This window comes from Gigantopelta aegis, chromosome 8 (genome assembly GCF_016097555.1).
Source record: "Gigantopelta aegis isolate Gae_Host chromosome 8, Gae_host_genome, whole genome shotgun sequence".
NCBI classification, from domain to species: Eukaryota; Metazoa; Mollusca; class Gastropoda; order Neomphalida; family Peltospiridae; genus Gigantopelta; species Gigantopelta aegis.
This window is the reverse complement of record NC_054706.1, coordinates 50,489,616-50,510,054: the sequence shown is the minus strand read 5'-3', so window position 1 is coordinate 50,510,054 and position 20,439 is coordinate 50,489,616. Positions and strand designations below refer to the sequence as shown.

At 39.1% G+C, this 20,439-nt stretch overlaps 1 protein-coding gene across 2 annotated transcripts; it reads left to right on the top strand.

The window, feature by feature from the left end:
- Positions 1-438: 438 nt before the first annotated feature.
- LOC121379158 (alpha-L-fucosidase-like) lies at positions 439-19,474 on the top strand. 2 transcript variants are annotated; one of them, XM_041507653.1, is made up of 8 exons: positions 439-834; positions 5,950-6,056; positions 7,337-7,467; positions 8,534-8,667; positions 12,861-12,958; positions 13,541-13,673; positions 15,659-15,829; positions 19,096-19,474. In XM_041507653.1, the coding sequence occupies exons 1-8, from the start codon at positions 482-484 to the stop codon at positions 19,349-19,351; spliced, it is 1,383 nt and encodes a 460-aa protein (XP_041363587.1). In that variant the 5' UTR covers positions 439-481; the 3' UTR covers positions 19,352-19,474. The 2 variants fall into 2 exon arrangements, with proteins under 2 accessions (XP_041363587.1, XP_041363588.1); XM_041507654.1 differs by lacking the exon at positions 7,337-7,467 and having other exon boundaries at positions 5,950-6,052.
- The last annotated feature ends 965 nt before the right edge of the window (positions 19,475-20,439 follow it).

The window sequence follows — 20,439 nt, the reverse complement described above, 5'->3', positions numbered from 1 at the left end:
TATCAAACCTGATTACCAGAGAGAAAAAAAATGCTATGACAGGATGATATTATTAGTAAGGTGTATCGTTAAAGCCAACAAATTTAGTTTTTTGTATATAAATAAAAAAGAAATTGTCCCGGGACATAAAAGTGACACTTTCTGTAGAATGACCCATATAAAAAATCCCTTGCTGCATTTGGAAAAATGTAGCGGGTTTCCTCTGTTGACTGCGAATCAGAATTACCAAATAATTGACATCAAATAGCCGATGATTAGTTAATCAATGTGCTCTAGTGATGTCGTTAAACAAAACAACCTTCTTCGTTGCGCTAAATATTGAGATCCATTCGACGATTATCAACTGTGTCGTTCCTTGTCGTGAAGTATACCCTACCTATGCAAATTGCTTTTTCAACACACACCTCCTGCTTTCTCTTGACTAAAGGTTGACAGGTCTGTATGCAACACGTGACTAAAACAATTCAATAGACAGACAACTATGTCTATCAATACAAGTAACAATTTTACACTGGTGGTAATTTGTTCGCTATTTTTGTTAATCAGCGCCATACACTATGAACCGAACTGGAAATCCATCGACTCCAGACCCCTGCCATCCTGGTACGACGAAGGGAAGATCGGAATTATGCTCACATGGGGTGTTTTCTCTGTTCCGAGTTTCACTACGGAGTGGTTTTGGGAACAGTGGGTGACCGGGACACCAAGCGTGGTGGCGTTTATGCAGCAGAACTACAGACCCGATTTCACGTATGCAGACTTCGCCCCGATGTTCCAGGCAGAGTTCTTTGATCCCAATAAGTGGGCGGATATTTTCCAGGCTGCCGGAGCCCGGTTCGTATGAAACATTTTCTGCTTCAGGGGCTGTTCGAGATTTATTATCCAAGACGCGTGGGGTATAGCCTAATTTCCGCCCGCACCCCCTAACAATATTTGGTAGTTTAGGGTTGGGGTTAGTTATAGCCTCTATTAAAAATTAGCGAGAAAAATTAGGCAGAGTTACGTCCTCTAATTACTCTGAACTCTGGCGCGTTCCGGTGGGTCCGACTATTTACCCCCAAGACAACCTAAGATACCCCAAAACACCACCCAGATACCCAAGACTCCATAAATATATTTTTTAATTAATTAAAATGCACTATTTTATAAAATATTTAGTGGAAAATGACGTAAAAGAATTAATTTTAAGCCTTAACAGACAGACACACACACAGATTGTGGTGTCTTGGGGTAAAAGGTCGATTATCTCCCTTAGCAATCGGATGTCATTAAGGCAGAAAATTAATTCTTTTGTATATATATATATATATATGTTTTTGAGGTATCGTGTGTGTCTTGGGGGTATCTTGCGGAGTCTTGGGGGTAAATAGTCGATTATCTCCCTTAGCAATCAGCTGTCATTAACTTCACCATTAAGGCTTAAAATTAATTCTTTTACTTCATTTTCCACTGAATATTTTATAAAATAGTACATTTTAATTAATTTTTTAAAATATTTATGGAGTCTTGGGGTATCTTGGTGGTGTCTTGGGGTAAATAGTCAGACCGCGTTCCGCTTACAGCAAATATGGACGATGACCAGTTGTTTGTGAATATTCAGCTATTTATGCATGCCAGCCCCTGACATCATAAATGTCTCGACCTTTGCTTTGAAAATAAAGAATGATACCGGTAAAAATTATGTTGATGAAATTGCGTTTTGTTATAACTGACCATGTGTTAAATATAGGAGATGAATCTAGCGAGCTGTCACCCACCCTAATTGTTTTGGTTTTCTTGCATGGAAAATTTAGATTTTTTTTTACCAAAGCTGCAATACACGACTTGCCGGTTTGCCTTATAAAGAAAGCGGAAGTTCATTATCGCTTCTAGTTATCTCCCCTGAATTTCACAATAATTATCATAATTTCATTTAAACATAAAAACACACCTACAGTTTCCATTAATTGTGTGACAGTAACACAGTTGTAATAGATCACTGGGAACACATTTTTTCATACTATGGAATTTACTACAAGTTATTTATTTCTGAGCCGCGTGTTTCCTATATTACAGACAAAAAATACTATATTTTTGTTATTTCCAAAACACTTAATTTTATTTTTACGTCAAACCAAACGTAAATTATTTATAAAAACTACATTTTTGTAGGAGGATGGGACAGACTATATAGTATGTGCTATTCCGATCAGAAGAGTGCCCTTCCCCACCTGTTTTTTGTGTTGTTTTTTTCAATGTATTTCCGGGGACGCATGACTCGACCCCTCCCCCAAAAACACCACTAGCCAGTCTAGACTTCCTCTACACAATTTCCTGCACACGCGCCTGTTTGACTAAATATTTCGTTTGCTGCAAATTAATTAGGCCTATATACATTGCATAATAGGCCTAAAGTGTAATTTTTTTGCTGTAATAACAGCTAAATATATAATTTAAACTAAAAACATCAAAATATATGTGTAAACATATTTATGTTAGTCTTGCATGCCGATTATTTAAGGTTAAATGTTAAAATGAAGTTGTATACATGATTATAAGCGTAAATGGCAGGTAAAACAAAAAAAAACATAATATTTTAAAAATACCCCCTTCAACAATTTTACCTCCCCCACCCAAAGAAAACTGCAGTAACAACGACAGATCTGCCCCCAAATAAACAATATAGCCTACAGAACAAGCCCACACACCAGTACACGCACAGTCAAAAACATAACCCAGAAGAACACGCACATTTAAAAAAACGTTTTATCTATGTACATATAGTGTGTATGTGTGTATATATATATATATGAGACATGGGGCGATATTACATGACAAAAGTAAGTGATACTTAAGAATGTCATGATTACGATTACAAGGAAAATAATAGTAATCGATTATGATTGCACTGCCCAGTAATTATGATTATAATCATGATTACATTTTCACAAATATGAACAATTTTTGAGGTGATGTTACCAAGATCAAATTATAGTAGTGTCGTTAAACAAAACAAACTTTACTTATTACATGAATATTTAAAACATATTATTATATTTAACGACAAAACATAATTACATGTGCGTTAATCCCCAAGCTGTTAAAAGAAACCAAAGCATGCCCCTTTAATCGCCGAACTGCTCTAGTTCAGTGTCGCATAAAACAATACATACAGTTTACAGTTATCAAAGGTCCGAGTTGTCAACTATGATTATTTGACAATACATCAAAAGTATTGAATGCGATCGGTTGTAGGCCCTACTGTGGCAGACTCTGCTTTTGTTAGTCTTAATGACTGCAGACGGACAGTGCACAACCTTAATCTCTTGTCTGTAAGCTAGCTTGACTGTGCAGCCAAATCGACACACAGCAATAAGTTATTTAACATATATATCCCCTCTCTCCAAAGCATCACTACAATCGTTACAGTTTTAGGTCACCATTGATATAAAGTAATATAACCCACAAATTAAAAAAAGAAAGATTAAAAGAATAGGATATTTCTTTAGTGTTCTACCGGTTCAGTAAATATTTTGCTCCAGCACTTTCTTGCCGCGTGACTTCTGGAGAATCAATTATTTCAGTCAACTTGTAAATTAACTGATTCACTTGACATTATATGTGTAGTTCTATTCAGTTTACTTCTTCAATGGTGTTGGCATAAAACAGTTAAGGAAAATATGATAATATGTGTACAGAACTCTATTTAAAACTAAGTAACCATAGATTCGCGCCTTAATATTATTTTGTATAAATATTTGTCTAACTTACATACTTTGTTTACATTGCTAGTAGGTAATAACTTTATTGCTTTAAAGAGACATTCCTGAGTTTGCTGCATTGTAAGATGTTTCCGCTAATAAAATATTTCAACAATTAAAGAAAGAAAGAAGTGTTTTTATTTAACGACGCACTCAACACATTTTATTTACGGTTATATGGCGTCAGACATATGGTTCAGGACCACACAGAGTTTGAGAGGAAACCCGCTGTCGCCATTACATGGGCTACTCTTCCGATTGGCAGCAAGGGATCTTTTATTTGCGCTTCCCACAGACAGGATAGCACAAACCATGGCCTTTGTTGAACCAGTTATGGATCACTGGTCGGTGCAAGTGGTTTACACCTACCCACTGAGCCTTGCGGAGCACTCACTCAGGGTTTGGAGTCGGTATCTGGATTAAAAATCCCATGCCTCGACTGGGATCCGAACCCAGTACCTACCAGCCTGTAGACCGATGGCCTGCCACGACGCCACCGAGGCCGGTTTCTACAATTAAAGTTACACATTAAATATATTTTCTTGTTTAGAATATTAGTGTCTGTATATTCAATGTGTTTTTGGTCGTCTTAATATTTGTAAGAAGCCCAAACTGGATTTAGGAAATAAAATGGAATTTAACCCAGTACAAATATTAGAACGATCAGAAACATGATTAATATACAGCTACTAATATTGTATGCAGAATAATATATTTGATATTTAATTACAATCGTTTAAAAGTCTCTGTTAGTCGATAACATCTTAAACATTGCAGCAAACTCAGGAATGTCCCTTTAAAGATACATGCATATTGAAGGATGCTATAATAATGATTAATATATAAAACTCTGCAATCATAAAAAAGTGCAAGTTCATACAGTTTGAAACTTTAATCCTAGTGTAGTAATCACGGAAGTAATCATAAATTACGATTACATTAGCAATGTAATCGATTACGATTACGATTACGATTACATGGTATTCTCAGAGTAATCGATTACGATTACAATTACATGAAAATATGTAATCGATTACGATTACTGATTACGATTACCCCATGTCTGATATATATATATATATATATATATATACTATGGAATGCTTAATGGTTGTGCATAATATTAATACTTGCAGGTAGATAGTCGATCTAACTATTAAATTACGTATGAAGTTGTGTCCGTTACACTATGTCTGTTACACCTTGTCTGACAGTGACACTGGACTCGCTGTACTTGCACACAATCTGACAAACAATAATAGTAATAGAAAACTTTTATTAATGTCAAAAAATAAAAAACAAGTCGACAACTACTCCACAATTCAGTAGTAAGAAAGGGCCTTTGTTGCAAGCGACTGGACCGTGAATGCGTCGGAAATAAATTAGTGGCTCACTGGGGCCGCTTAGCGCTGTGCAAATCAAGGGCAGATAAGTATGTTTCTAATAGAGGCTATAGACAATACTTGTTTCAACATTTTGTTCTATAAAAGCAACATAGTGTTCATATTTTGTGATCCAGTATTACTATGTTTTGCCTTTGAAAAATTAAGACATTTTGATTGTTCTGTGGGTCCAAACATAGGACACTTCCCAAAAGAAAATATCACTGAAAATTCATAAATTCTGTACTGAAAATTTCCAAAATATAAATATTTAATTATGTCTTTTGTAATAAAGATTAATTTACAGTACCCGTTAGTGTACTACATACTGAAAACATATTCCAAGTATGACTTACTCGTGCTAATTTTCCCAATCCCATCAGCCATATTCTGGATAAATCCCTGACTTACCCCCGTCCCACCACTTCGTAAATCTCATCCTAGCACCACAGTTTTTGAAAACCATACATTAATCAATATGTAAAAGATCAGGGATGTGAGAGCTACGTGGAAACGTGTAAATGCGCTTTTCCATTTCGTCTAAGAAAACAAAAAAACATGTTGACCACACAAGGTTCATTTCCATGTTTTCACTGTTTCAAGTTTATGATGTGTACAGTATATATTAGGTTATAACCAGTTAAGATTTGTTAGCATTGAATGCAATTTTTGGCAGTTCCAGTGGTTGCAATAGTCACAATTTTCCTTCAGGGGCCCTTGAGCAGCCCCTGGACCCTGGCCGCAGTAAGCTTTTTAGGTTCCAGCTCCTCTCACATCCCTGAAATGATGTATGCTGTTGACATTTTCTTTTTGTTTTGTTTTTGCAGATATGTTGTTCATATGACCAAACACCATGAAGGTTTTACAAGTTGGCCATCCAAATATTCATTTAACTGGAATGCTATGGATGTGGGCCCTAAACAGGATCTCGTAGGTTCGGAATAAAGTATCATATATTTTATAGTATTTTACAATATTTGTTTCCTGGTATAAATGCAGTGTTAATTTTAAGTTTAGAAAAGGAGGACAAGCATGGCTAGTATATCTGTATTTCACAGTCATTTGCATTTGCCAAAAAGTAAAATAGTTAAACTATAACACTTCCTTTTTGTTTTAATATGAAGTACATATACATATACAAATTTAAAATCTGTTTTGTTTAATGACTAGAGCAGATTGATTAATTAATCATTGACTATTGCATGTCAAACATTAATATAGCAGTTCTGGGTTACTGGCTGGAATGTGAAAAAAATAACCTAGTCAAAGAATGGGTCCACTGAAGGGATTTGATCCTTTGACCCAAGCACTTCAGGCAAGCACTTTACTGACTGAGCTAGAAAAGTAGCTAAACATGAAAAAGTAGTCAAACTAGAAGAAAAGATCAAAACTGCAGTACGAAGTGTATATTTTAAATTTAATCAGTTAGAATATATCGTTAACTTTAATAATTTTCTTTATCTGACACATCATGTTTATTATTTCCTGTAAATGGCTTTATTTAGACAAAATGTCAAAGTAAGTCAAATATGCTATACATTAAATAAGCTTTCCTTTTATTAATTAAAAATTGAGAATTTTGGTGAATATGTAAACACCAGAATGAATGCTAAGACACAAGTAGGAAAGTTATCTTAAAAGGATTTTTTTAAAATCAAGTTTGATTTAGTTTAACGACACCACTACAGCACATTGATTTTTAATCATCAGTTATTGGATGTCAAATATTTTGTACTTTTAATATATAGTCTTAGCGAGGAAAGCCACTACATTTTTCCATTAATAGCAAGGGATCTGTTATATGTACCATCCCACAAACAGGATAGCACTTACCACAACCTTTGATATACCAGTGATGGTGCACTGGCTGAAATGAGAAATAGCCCAATGGGGCCACTGACAGGGATCGATCCTAGACTGACTGTGCATTAAGCAAGTGCTTTACCACTGGGCTATATGAAAAACAAAGTCGAAGCATTTCAACATCTGTATTTTGGGTTTTTTTTTTTTTTTTTTTTTTTTTTTTTTTTTTTAAAGGGAGTATTCTTGGGGGTTTTTGTGATGTTTTTTGGGGTGTGTGTGTATGTGTGTGGGAGGGGGTTGGTTGGAGGGAGATGCAAACCAAGTGTTTTATTTTATATTCAGAAGATGGGTTTTACATTTACTGAAGATATATTTTTTCATTTGTTGAATTTCTTCAATGTTTGTTGACAGGTGCACTGGCTTCTGCAATTCGAAACCGAACCAACATTCACTTTGGCTTGTATCATTCACTGTTTGAGTGGTACAACCCACTGTTTGAGAAGGATCAAGCTAATAAATTTCAGACAAATGACTTTGTTATGGTACGGTATATACAGCATTCATATGTACATGTAGGCCTACATATATACAGAAAGGCTTTATTTTTAGCCTCTTATCGGTCCAACCGGAGGGGACTATAGGTTTCTTCACCATCCTTTTGTCTATATGTCTTATCATGAATTGTTACAGACCAAGTTTGACTTTTATGGCGATTTACTCATTTTTGACAGAGTTATGGCCCTTGAACTTAGGAGGTGAAAATATGTTTTCCAGACTTTTTTTTGCAATGGTTCAAGATATTTGTGTATAGCTTTATTAATATTATGTACTGTTACAGATCAAGTTTGACTTTCATGGCGATTTACTTATTTATTTGCTTAGTTATGGCCTTTGAGCTTATATACAGTAGGAGATAATAAAAGTTGTTGGGCCCTGAAAATGCTTGTTGTTTTTTCAAAGTAGCATACAGAGAAATAATTGATCTTAATCTGCTAACATTGGGTGGATCTTTGCATATACTAGTATTTAATGAAACAAATTATGATTAACTTGGCTGACTCCCTCCCCTGCATAATTCCCTGCACTTAAACAGGTATAAACAGGTTTCATGTAAAACAAATGCTTGGTTAAAGTCAGTATATAGGCTAATTGTCACTTTTCAATAATTTGTTCTAGATAATATGTGAATTTCAAACATGGGTTAAAACAAAAAGCAAAATAATTTCCAGTTAGTAACTTTAAGAGTGGAAATAATCATGGATCATGGAAATTGAAATGGTGGACCATGGTAGTCAATATCATGGTAATCAATATCATGGTAATCAATTTCTTGGTAGTCAATATCAAGGTAATCAGTATCGTGGTGATCAATTTCTAGGTAATCAATATGCTAATCAATTTCTTGGTATTCAATATCATGGTAATCAATTTCTTGGTAGTCAATATGGTAATCAATATGCTAATCAATTTCTTGGTAATCAATATCGTGGTAATCAATTTCTTGGTAGTTAATATCATGGTAATCAATTTCTTGGTAGTCAATATGCTAATCAATATCATGGTAATCAATATCGTGGTAGTTAATAATGTTTTTATTTTACATTTCAGAGAAAAACCCTTCCTGAGCTGTATGAAATTGTCAACATGTACAAGCCTGATATTTTATGGTCTGACGGAGACTGGATGGCCCCAGACTGGTACTGGAATTCCACAATCTTCTTGGCCTGGCTCTATAATGAAAGGTGATTTACTAAGGAAAACATGTATATACATGTTATGCAAATTTTAAATTCTTAGGGTCTGTTATTAAATAATCTTTTATCAACTCTGTTACATAGATGTTTTGAAACAATCAAGGGACAGGTTGTACTTGTAAAGTACTATAGTCCAAGAAGTGATGGATTATAGAATAGATGCCTCACAGTGATAGATGCCCTACAACTGGTACATGAAAGGCTATGGTATGTACTGTCCTGCATGGGCGTCAATCGGTGGGGGACGGGGGACATATATGCTATTTTGAATAATAATATATATGTTCTCTCTCTCTCTCTCTCTCTCTCTCTCTCTCTCTCTCTCTCTCTCTCTCTCTCTCTCTCTCTCTCTCTCTCTCCTTTCATCATCAATAGAAATATCAATCTATAAACTTAGGTAGTGATGTGTAATTTGAAATAATTATACCCAAGTGTTGGGGCAGAAAGTCTATAAAAATGTAACACCAGAAATGTTCAGTACTGGCGTCTACTTTTTTATAATTTGAAAAACCCAATGAAAGACATTTGAAATTAATAATAAAATAAAACACGTAAAGGAAAGACAGAACGAAAGTTATATAAATAATGGTTACTAGCGATATTTGTTAATTTGTCAAGTAAATAATATTGTTTAATTATTATTTTTTTTTTTTTTATTCTGAAAAAAATGCGTTTATTTTATTTTGAAACAAGGACATCGGATCAAACTACCAATAGCGCATGCGCGCTAGGTAGATGATGGTCACTAGTTTAGTTGTTATAGACCGGCCGTGGTTATATCGTCGGAAAAACAACTATTCCAGTCTCCAGGAATCTAATAACGAATATTTTGCATACAATGTATTCGTCAATTATCATTGTACCCACAGGCTTATATCCGGTTATTTTGACATGCTATTTGATACAACAATTCGAATTTGATGAATTACACGCAGGTTGTTTGGCAAACTGCATCGTCCAGGACGAAACGCTAACGGAGATAGTATACCGTAGAAAAACTACCATGGACATTAAAAAGTTCTTCACTGCCATACCACGCCATGCCCAGACTCTGTTGCGAGTAGGGACGACACCGGATTCAAATGTCGAAGTTGTTGGTGAAGATGTTAAAGAAAAAACAGAGAAAAGAGTCACTTCTCAGACACGGTTGCCCATCTTACCGCCAGTGCCGTACCAGCCACGGGACGTCAACTGCATGCCGGTGCAACGGCTCGCTAAACGAACGCTATGTTTTCAGCGCGTGTGGTTCGATAGCTTTCCATGGCTCCACTTTGACGCTAACGTTAGCGGAGTACTCTGCTTTACTTGTGCTAAAGCAGCATGCATGGACTTGGCCGGCATGGCGCGGTGTTCAGAGGACACATTTGTTTCCAAGGGATTTTGCAACTGGAAGAAGGCAATTGAGAAATTCAAAATCCACGAAAAGACATCTGCACATATGATTTCTCATAGCAACCTGAAATTCCAGTCTTCCAACAACGACGTTGACGCACAGTTAAGTACGCACCATCTTGAAGAACAAATGAAGGCGCGCAACGCTCTGCTGAAGATTGTGACGACCGTCCAGTATCTAGCGCAGCAGGGACTGGCAATACGCGGCAAAGAGTCAAGCGACGGTAACTTCATGAAGTTGTTAGAGCTGCGGAGCAACGATGACGTCATGTTACAGAGGTGGTTGACACGCACAACTTCATACACAAGCGTTGCCGTGCAAAACGAACTGTTAAAAATCATGGCACACATGGTGCTGCGAAATATTTGCAAGAACGTGGGCCTTTTTGCAGTCATTGTCGACGGAACCCAAGACATCCAAGGCGTTGAACAGGAGGCAATATGCGTGCGATATATAAACGATGCTTACGACGTTCACGAGGACTTTATCGGTCTGTACAGCGTATCTGAGACGACTGGTGCCAGCCTCAGCAATATGCTGCAAGACGCGTTGCTCAGACTCAACCTCCCAATCACGCATCTGAGAGCGCAAACGTATGACGGAGCCAGCAATATGTCGGGCAAATACCAAGGCTGCCAAGCACTGATCAAGAAAGTACAACCACTGGCAAACTACACGCATTGCGGTGCACACATCACGCACCTCATCTGTGCGAAGGCCACCGAGAGTGCACCGTTCCTTCGTGATGCTCTTAACGTGGTGCAGGAACTGGGCGGCTTCTACAACTCATCAGGCAAATTTAAAAATTTGTACCTCGATCTGCAAGTTATGGATGATAGCCCTTCCCCTTCAAGCCTGAAGCCGCTTTGTCCAACACGCTGGCTGTCACGTGGGATTGCCGTTAGAGCCGTCCTTAGCAACTACGCACACGTGCTGGAGGCACTGAATGAGGCATCATCTACATTTGGCAGCAGCACAGCGTCGAGGGCTAACGGCATTCACAGCCTCCTGTCTACCGCGAAATGTGTACTTGGTCTGGTTGCATCTCTCCCAGTGATCGAATGCCTCGAAAAATTCAACACAGTGCTACAAGGGGCAGAGACAACTGTTGATGGGATGCTAGCTGCTGCATCTGTTGTTAGCAAGAACCTTCTGTTATATCGGCGCGACATAAATATGGAGTTCCACGCAATTTTTGAGACGGCAACTGACAAAATTCTAGAACTGAACATTGAGCCAATCTCCTTGCCGCGCACTCGGAAAATTCCACGACGATACAATGACGGCTAAAAATCCCACACGCACACCAGCTCAGAGGAGTTCTTCCGTGTGCAGTATGTGGCGGCAGTTGACAGTGCTGTTGCTAACATTGATGCCTTCTTCACCTCTACGGACTTGACCTCATACAAGCAGTTGTCCGACATGCTCACCACCGGTGTCGTAGACGAAGACGTTGTTTCTCGCTACCCCGAACTGTCTGAATCACTGCAGCAGGAGCTGACATTCTTCTGCCGACAGTACGAGCACTCCAGCGTGGACAATGTGCGCATCACATTTCGCAGTATGGTACCAGAAGTTAGAAAGTTGTTTCCGCAAGTGTCAACCCTACTACATCTCCTTCTGGTATCGCCTGCAAGTTCGTGCTCTGCCGAGCGTTCATTCAGCGCACTTCGCAGGGTGAAAACGTGGCTCCGGAGCACTATGACCCAGCAGCGTCTCAACCACGTGATGGTCTGTCATGTGCACAGAAATCGTCTTGCCGAGTGCACTGCACGAGATATCGCAATTGAATTTGTCGATGGATCGAGCGATACACGGCGTAGTGTTTTTGGGAAATTTTAGACCATTAAAGACTTGTTGGAATACCATCAGTGGCACCATTGTTTTTATTCATGTTCATTATTTGTACTTGAATTAAGAAATTTGACCAATAAAGTTATATTGTATCTATATACCATTTGTTCAGTTTAGTCACAATAATTAAGGCGAAAAATATTTTGTCAGAAAGGAGCTCGGCTAGCCAGCAGAAAACACCTCAGAACAGCCCTAGAAGGGGTCAATTTTCCAAAATGATAGCTGAATGAGATAAATCGCGCCGGAGTCTCAGGAGAATGATGGAGAGCGAGTGTGATAACTGAATGAGCTAAATCCCGCCGGAGTCTCAGGAGAATGATGGAGAGCGAGAGTGATAACTGAATGAGATAAATCCCGCCGGAGTCTCAGGAGAATGATGGAGAGCGAGAGTGATAACTGAATGAGCTAAATCGTGCCGGAGTCTCAGGAGAATGATGGAGAGCGAGAGTGATAACTGAATGAGCTAAATCGCGCCGGAGTCTCAGGAGAATGATGGAGAGTGAGAGTGATAACTGATTGAGCTAAATCGCGCCGGAGTCTCAGGAGAATGATGGAGAGTGAGAGTGATAACTGATTGAGCTAAATCGCGCCGGAGTCTCAGGAGAATGATGGAGAGTGAGAGTGATAACTGAATGAGCTAAATCGTGCGGAGTCTCAGGAGAATGATGGAGAGTGAGAGTGATAACTGAATGAGCTAAATCGTGCCAGTCTCAGGAGAATGATGGAGAGCGAGAGTGATAACTGAATGAGCTAAATCGCGCCGGAGTCCCAGGAGAATGATGGAGAGTGAGAGTGATAGCTCCCTGAAACAGCGAGGTCTCTGATTACCGTGGTTATTAACATCTCATACATATTTTTACTGCTGGCATCTTCTGATGACTATTGCTTCAGGGTAACATATGTTTGATGAATCTGTGTTTTTTATATTGAACAGCCCAGTAAAGGACACAGTTGTTGTAAATGACCGGTGGGGATCCAATACACCGTGCAAGCATGGAGGTTTCTTAAACTGTAAAGATAAATTCAATCCAGGTTAGTCCATATTATTGTACTGTGTTTTTTAAAATTGTTGTTCGTTATGTCAAAAGGTACACAAGGTAGTACTTTTGGTTTATCTGAGGGGATGTCTCTCTATAAATATTTGGAGCAATATTTCTCAAAAATGTTTGACATCCACTAGCTGATGATTAATAAATCAATGTGTGCTAGCAGTGTTGTTAAACAAAACAAACTTTAATTTTTGCTTGTTTAAACTCTATGTATATTCCTCACTAATATATACAGTTACGGTTCAGGCACTTCTATTCTAAGCCTAATCTCTGGCATGGCCAGTGGTTGGACTTGGAACAGAAGGGTATTTACTTTTTTGCGGGGACAATTTTTTAATTTTATTAGCAAAAAACAGAGGAGAGATCATTTAAAGCATCTGCCAAAAGATACAAGCTATAGTTGAAATATAAATAATTTTAATGATGCAAAATTTACATTAGGCACATTAATTTTGTTTTTTTTTAAATCTGTTTTTAAAATTACAAATTATTATTATTATTATAAAATTGTTATTTTGCCCATTGTTTGCATTACTAAACAGAAAGTCCTAATTTTGTTTTTCAGGCAAACTACAGTCTCGGAAATGGGAGAACTGTATGAGTATTGACCGCTATTCCTGGGGATACCGCCGCCCCGCCACTGTGAACCAGCTTTATAGCATCGAGGATCTTATTGCTCTGCTGGTTGAAACCGTCAGGTAGTTTACCAGAGCCATCGGACCCTGCAGCCAGAATAAACCATCCCAGTCTTGTTTTGTACCTTAGTGATCTCATTTAGTCTAAATAGTCCATTTGTACATTGTACATCAGCCATCAGTGATAAGATTATCCACAACAACCAAATGTTTGGTCAAGCAACTTGATTTTATAGCAGGTTGACCATCAGACAATTGATAAATGTTTTTCAAATCTGCAAAATTGTTACAACAAAGAAACATGCAACTTTCTCAGTTAACAGAATCCTCATCTAAAGATTGCTTCTCACCATTTTATTAACTAACTCTTTAAATTCCTTCGGGGTTGTCTCTGTAAAGCTTTATTTCATGTTTTATATTTATTTTTTAAATGATTTGTCTACTTTTAGAATTGGTGGTTTAGGCAATGAGTGTATCTAGCCACCCCACACACTAATTAAAATGTTATTTCAACTGTGTGTGCATAGGGGATAGCATGTGGTAGACCTACCAAGCATAAACAATAATTGAAGTGCATCCTGCCTACTACAAGCCGTGTCTAGTTCAGTCAGCTAGTAGGGCACTTCCCTGAGGTGTGTGCATCGTAGGATCGAATCACCTCGGTGGACCCATTCTCTGATTGGGCTTTTTCCCGTCCCAACCAGTGCCCGATGACTGGTATAAAAAGCTGTGGTATATGCTGTCTCTTTTGTGGGAAAGTGCATGTAACATATCTCTTTCTGCTAATTGAAAAATGTAGCAGGTTTTCTCCAACATGACACATGTCGAAAATGACATCCATTAGCCAGTGATTGATAAATCAGTGTGCTCTAGTGGTGTCGATAAACAACGCTAACTTTACTTGTTAACTTCCTGCCTACTACATGTAATAAATTCTAAAACTGCCTTCTTCTTGAGCGTTTAATTGGTTGCATTATATTCTTTTTTCCGTGAGAGTCGCAAAAAGTGCTGTCAGGTGTAAATCTTTTGCAGAGTCTCACAGCTTGGAATCCATCATAGTACTAATTATTGTGCAATGTTTAGATGTCCTTTAGAAGAATAGTCAGGGTGGGATCTAGTGCAGTAGGTAGAGTACTCGCCTGAAGTGCGATGTGTCATAAGATGGATTGTCCTAGTTGGACTCCAGGTGTTTTTTTTCTGTCCCAGCAGTACCCCATAAACTGGTATATCAAAGGCCATAATATGTACTGTCCTGTTTGTAGGGAATGTGCCTATAAAGTATTCCTTGCTGCTTGTTTAGAAGAGAAGCCTATGTGTAGCTCGAGTGTCCTGTAGCCCTCTCCTGACAACATATAAACAAGGGAGGGCTAGAGGACACTCGGGCTAGCCTATGTGGTGACAGTGGGTTTCTTCTCTTTCTTGACCAAGTACAAAACAACAATGTGTTGGACACCAGATAGCTGAGGTGTCATTAAACAAATATTTATTTCCTTTCACAGCCTGCATCAGAAATGTGGGGAGGGTACATAGCAAAGAAGAAGTTTATTTTGTTTAACGACACCACCGGAGGACATTGATTTATTAATCATCGGCTATTGGATGTCAAACATTTGGTAATTGCGACATATGGTCTTGGAGAGGAAACTCACTACATTTTTCCATTAGTAGCAAGGTTTTTTTTTTATATGTACTTCACCACAGACAGGAAAGCACATACCATGGCCTTTGACCAGTTATGGTGCACTGGTTGGATTGAGAAAAAAAACAATCTGTTGAATGGATCCACCGAGATGGTTCGATCCTGCGACACAAGACACATGCACCTCAGCCGAGCACTCAACTGACTAAGCTAAATCCCCCCTCCCCCCCCTCGGGTTTATATTAAAAGAAGGCATACACATGTTTTAACAGTGAGGTACCAGCGGTAGAGTATTTTAGTTTAACCGATAAGAAATTACTGAGATAGTATGGAGAAGAACATTCCATCCCATTCCATTCCTTTTGTTACTTAAACTTTCAGTTCTTGATTTACAAAATTTGTTTTGTAGTTATGGTGGGAATCTTCTGGTTGACGTAGGTCCCACCTCCTATGGAACAATTGCACCAATCTTCGAGGAGCGACTCCGACAAATGGGATCATGGCTGGGTGTGAACGGTGATGCTATTTACGCCACCAAGCCTTGGAAATATCAAAACGACTCCATGACACCTGGGGTGTGGTAAGTACAGACTTACTAAATAGCCTGAGTAAATTTTATGCAATTGTCTCCCTTTAGATTTTAGTTAAATCTACTTTTTTTGTATTACACTGACGTAGATAAGAGTAGGGAAAAACAATATGAGACAACAGAAGGATGATTGGATGAGAGGCAGATATCGGTACATACAGTAAATTCTAACAGTTCAAAAAGCATATGAGATGAGAGGTCGAGAAGGTCAACAGCTTATTCCCCTAAGTGCTGGAGCAAATGTTCCTATTTAGACAAAAACGATGGAAACGTTCAGGGAAAATGACCTGTCTTGAAACCTTTTCACCAAGTATTTCCAACATTCTATTCACATTATTAGTCATAATCTATGTACAAATGTATAGTTATTCATGTATATACAATGAAACCCCTCTAAACCGGACACCCTTGGTACCAAGTAAAATGGCCGGTGTTAACAGGTATCCGGACACCCTCGGTACCGAGTAAAATGGCCGGTGTTAACAGGTATCCAGACACCCTCGGTACTGAGTAAAATGGCCGGTGTTAAGAGGTATCCGGACACCCTCGGTACCGAGTAAAATGGCCGGTGTTAACAGGTATCCGGACACCCTCGGTACCGAGTAAAATGGCCGGTGTTAACAGGTATCCGGACACCCTCGGTACCGAGTAAAATGGCCGGTGTTAACAGGTATCCAGACACCCTCGGTACCGAGTAAAATGGCCGGTGTTAACAGGTATCCGGACACCCTCGGTACCGAGTAAAATGGCCGGTGTTAATCGGTACTGAGTAAAATGGCTGGTGCTTAGAGGTATCCGGACACCCTCGGTACCGAGTAAAATGGCCGGTGCTTAGAGGTTTCCGGACACCCTCGGTACTGAGTAAAATGGCCGGTGCTAAGAGGTATCCGGACACCCTCGGTAAACGAGTAAAATGGCCGGTGCTAAGAGGTATCCGGACACCCTCGGTACCGAGTAAAATGGCCGGTTTTAAGAGGTATCCGGACACCATCGGTACCGAGTAAAATGGCCGGTGTTAACAGGTATCCGGACACCGTCGGTACCGAGTAAAATGGCCGGTGTTAACAGGTATCCGGACACCCTCGGTACCGAGTAAAATGGCCGGTGTTAATCGGTACTGAGTAAAATGGCTGGTGCTTAGAGGTATCCGGACACCCTCGGTACCGAGTAAAATGGCCGGTGCTTAGAGGTTTCCGGACACCCTCGGTACTGAGTAAAATGGCCGGTGCTAAGAGGTATCCGGACACCCTCGGTAAACAAGTAAAATGGCCGGTGCTAAGAGGTATCCGGACACCCTCGGTACCGAGTAAAATGGCCGGTTTTAAGAGGTATCCGGACACCATCGGTACCGAGTAAAATGGCCGGTTTTAAGAGGTATCCGGACACCATCGGTACCGAGTAAAATGGCCGGTGTTAACAGGTATCCGGACACCCTCGGTACCGAGTAAAATGGCCGGTGTTAACAGGTATCCGGACACCCTCGGTACCGAGTAAAATGGCCGGTGTTAACAGGTATCCGGACACCCTCGGTACTGAGTAAAATGGCCGGTGCTAAGAGGTATCCGGACACCCTCGGTAAACGAGTAAAATGGACGGTGCTAAGAGGTATCCGGACACCCTCGGTACCGAGTCAAATGGCCGGTGTTAACAGGTATCCGGACACCCTCGGTACCGAGTAAAATGGCCGGTGTTAACAGGTATCCGGACACCGTCGGTACCGAGTAAAATGGCCGGTGTTAACAGGTATCCAGACACCCTCGGTACCGAGTAAAATGTCCGGTGTTAACAGGTATCCGGACACCCTCGGTACCGAGTAAAATGGCCGGTGTTAACAGGTATCCGGACACCCTCGATACCGAGTGAAATGGCCGGTGTTAACAGGTATCCGGTTTAGAGAGGTTAAGTTCTGTACTGATTTTTAAAAAAGGACCATGAAAAAATGTCCAGTTTTGAGAGAATTCCGGTTTACAGAGGGTCTGGTTTTGAGAGGTTTCACTGTACATGCAGTTGTTTGGTAGTAATGCAATTGTGACCTAATTTTGGAAGGCTGTGCACCTATAAACATTACTAACTAGAGTCGACCTAATTTTGGAAGGCTGTGCACCTATAAATATTACTAACCAGAGTCGACCTAATTTTGGAAGGCTGTGCACCTATAAACATTACAAACCAGAGTCGTACTTTCATTTCATTTCAACTTATTTTCGTGCTTATATCCAATTAAGGTTCAAGCTGGGCTGTCTGTCCATGCAGGACAGTGGATTAGTTGTTAATTGTTAGTGGTTAGTGAGAGAGAAGAGGGTGTAGTGGCCTTACACCTACCCATTGAGTATTTAAAACTCTGCTCTAGGTGGGAGCCGGTGCCAGGCTGCGAACCATGTACCTACCAGCCTTATGTTTGATGGTTTAACCACGACACCACCGAGGCTGGGAGAGTCATACTGATCATACTAGATAACTAGGGCCAGATAACTGCAGCAGTCAATCATCGATTTAAGAATATCCTGGGTGGGCCTGCCCCTAATAACTACTGTGTAAAATACAGTCATGACAATTTTGGGACACTTTATTATTATTATTTCTTCTTTTCTTTTTTTAATAAAGCATATTTTTACATAAAACGTTTGCTTTGTTTAATGACACCACTAGAGCACATTGATTTATTAATCATCGGCTATTGGATGTCAATCATATGGCCATTTTAACAGTCATAGAGAGAAAACCCACTATATTTTTTACATTAGTAGCAAGGGATCTTTTATATGCACCATCCCACAGACAGGATAGCACATACCACAGCCTTTGATATACCAGTCGTGGTGCACTGGCTGGAACATATTTTACATATTCTTATGTATTGTAGGTTTGAAAAAGCTGGTTTAAAGAAATGATGTTGTATTTTATCTCTAATTTGGAGTATGATATTTGTATGGCTATATCTTTATGGAAGATATCATTCTTTCGTACTTCACCTGGCCTCAAACAAATGCATATTCTCCTAAGGATAGTAGTCTGGTCCAAACATCCCAACAGCCTATGGGATGGCCTAAAATTCTTCCAGTGAGTCCTTCTTTCTGTTCCGGTCACATGACTGTAACTTCCTTCTTTCTCCTTCACTAATTTGTTTCACTAATTTGCTCCAGGTTTTTCTTTGTTTACTTCATAGAAGTACTGTTAATGGAGTTTACTGTTATGTTTGACACTAATTATTATATTATTAGTACCATATTCTGATACACTAATGTTCTTCATTACAGGTACACCAGTAAAACTGGGGCCTTTGGAGTTGAAGTTTATGCCATCACTACAAAATGGCCGGAATCAGTCCTCATATTGGCAGATCCACAGGTTGCCATGGATACAACAGTCAGTCTCCTAGGATACTCAGGAAGTCTGAAATACAAGCCGGGAGCGACTGGTGGAATTGAGATTTACGTACCTCAGTTAACTATTGCAAACATTCCTTGTGACTGGGCATGGACCTTTAAGATGGTCGGCCTGAAAAATGCTTAATTTATTTCTGTTTATGTGTTTGACGGTGGGACATAGCCCAGTGGTATTGTGCTCACTTGATGCGCGGTCCATGTGGGATCGATCCCCATTGGTGGGCCCATTGGGCTATTTCTCTTTGTAGCCAGTGCACCATGACTGGTATATCGAAGACAGTGGCATGTGCTATCCTGGCTGTGGGATGGTGCATATAAAAGATCCCTTTCTACTAATGAACAAGTGTAGCAGCTTTCCTCTCTTAATACTGTGTATAAAAATTACTAAATGTTTGATTTCCGGTAGCCGATGATTAATAAATCAATGTGCTCCAGTGGTGTTATTAAACAAAGCAATCTTAATCATGACACTGTAGCATTGTTACATGCAATATTTTCCTGTTTGTCCTAAAATTATTAATCATAAAATTTAACTTTTAAAAATGTTTGCTTGAATGACAAAATTATATTTCTAAATGCCATAAAGATGATGTAAATATTGTGTTTATAAATAGAATATTTAAAAACACCATGGGCTGTTTTTCATTTAAATGCAACTGTTAAGTATTGTAAATATACATGTATGTAGTTACATGTAAGGGACATAATCTGGCTTAGTAAATTCAGACTCAGATATCTTCTAAGTGATAACTAATCATAGCAAATTAGATGGACTCCAGCCTGTGCACCACGACTGGTACATCAAAGACCATGGTATGTGCTATCCTGTCTATGAGATGGTGCATATCAAAGATCCCTTGCTGCTAATCGAAAAGAGTAGCCCATGAAGTGGTGACAGTGGGTTTCCTCCCTCAATATCTGTGTGGTCCTTAACCATATGTCCGACGCCATATAACCGTAAATAAAATGTGTTAATTGCGTCGTTAAATAAACCATATCCTTCCTTCCTTCCAATTAGATGGGCAAATCATAGATCTATGCATTTTGAGGCGGTAGCATTGGTATAGGACATGTCCTTATTTTGTGAGAAATGTATTTATTTAGTCGTAGTTAAAGGGACATACCCTAGTTTTTAAAAACTAAGGTATATTTTTGACTATTGTAGCCGTTTTTGATAACTGAATTCATACTTAACTTAGATTTTATGGTTTAGAT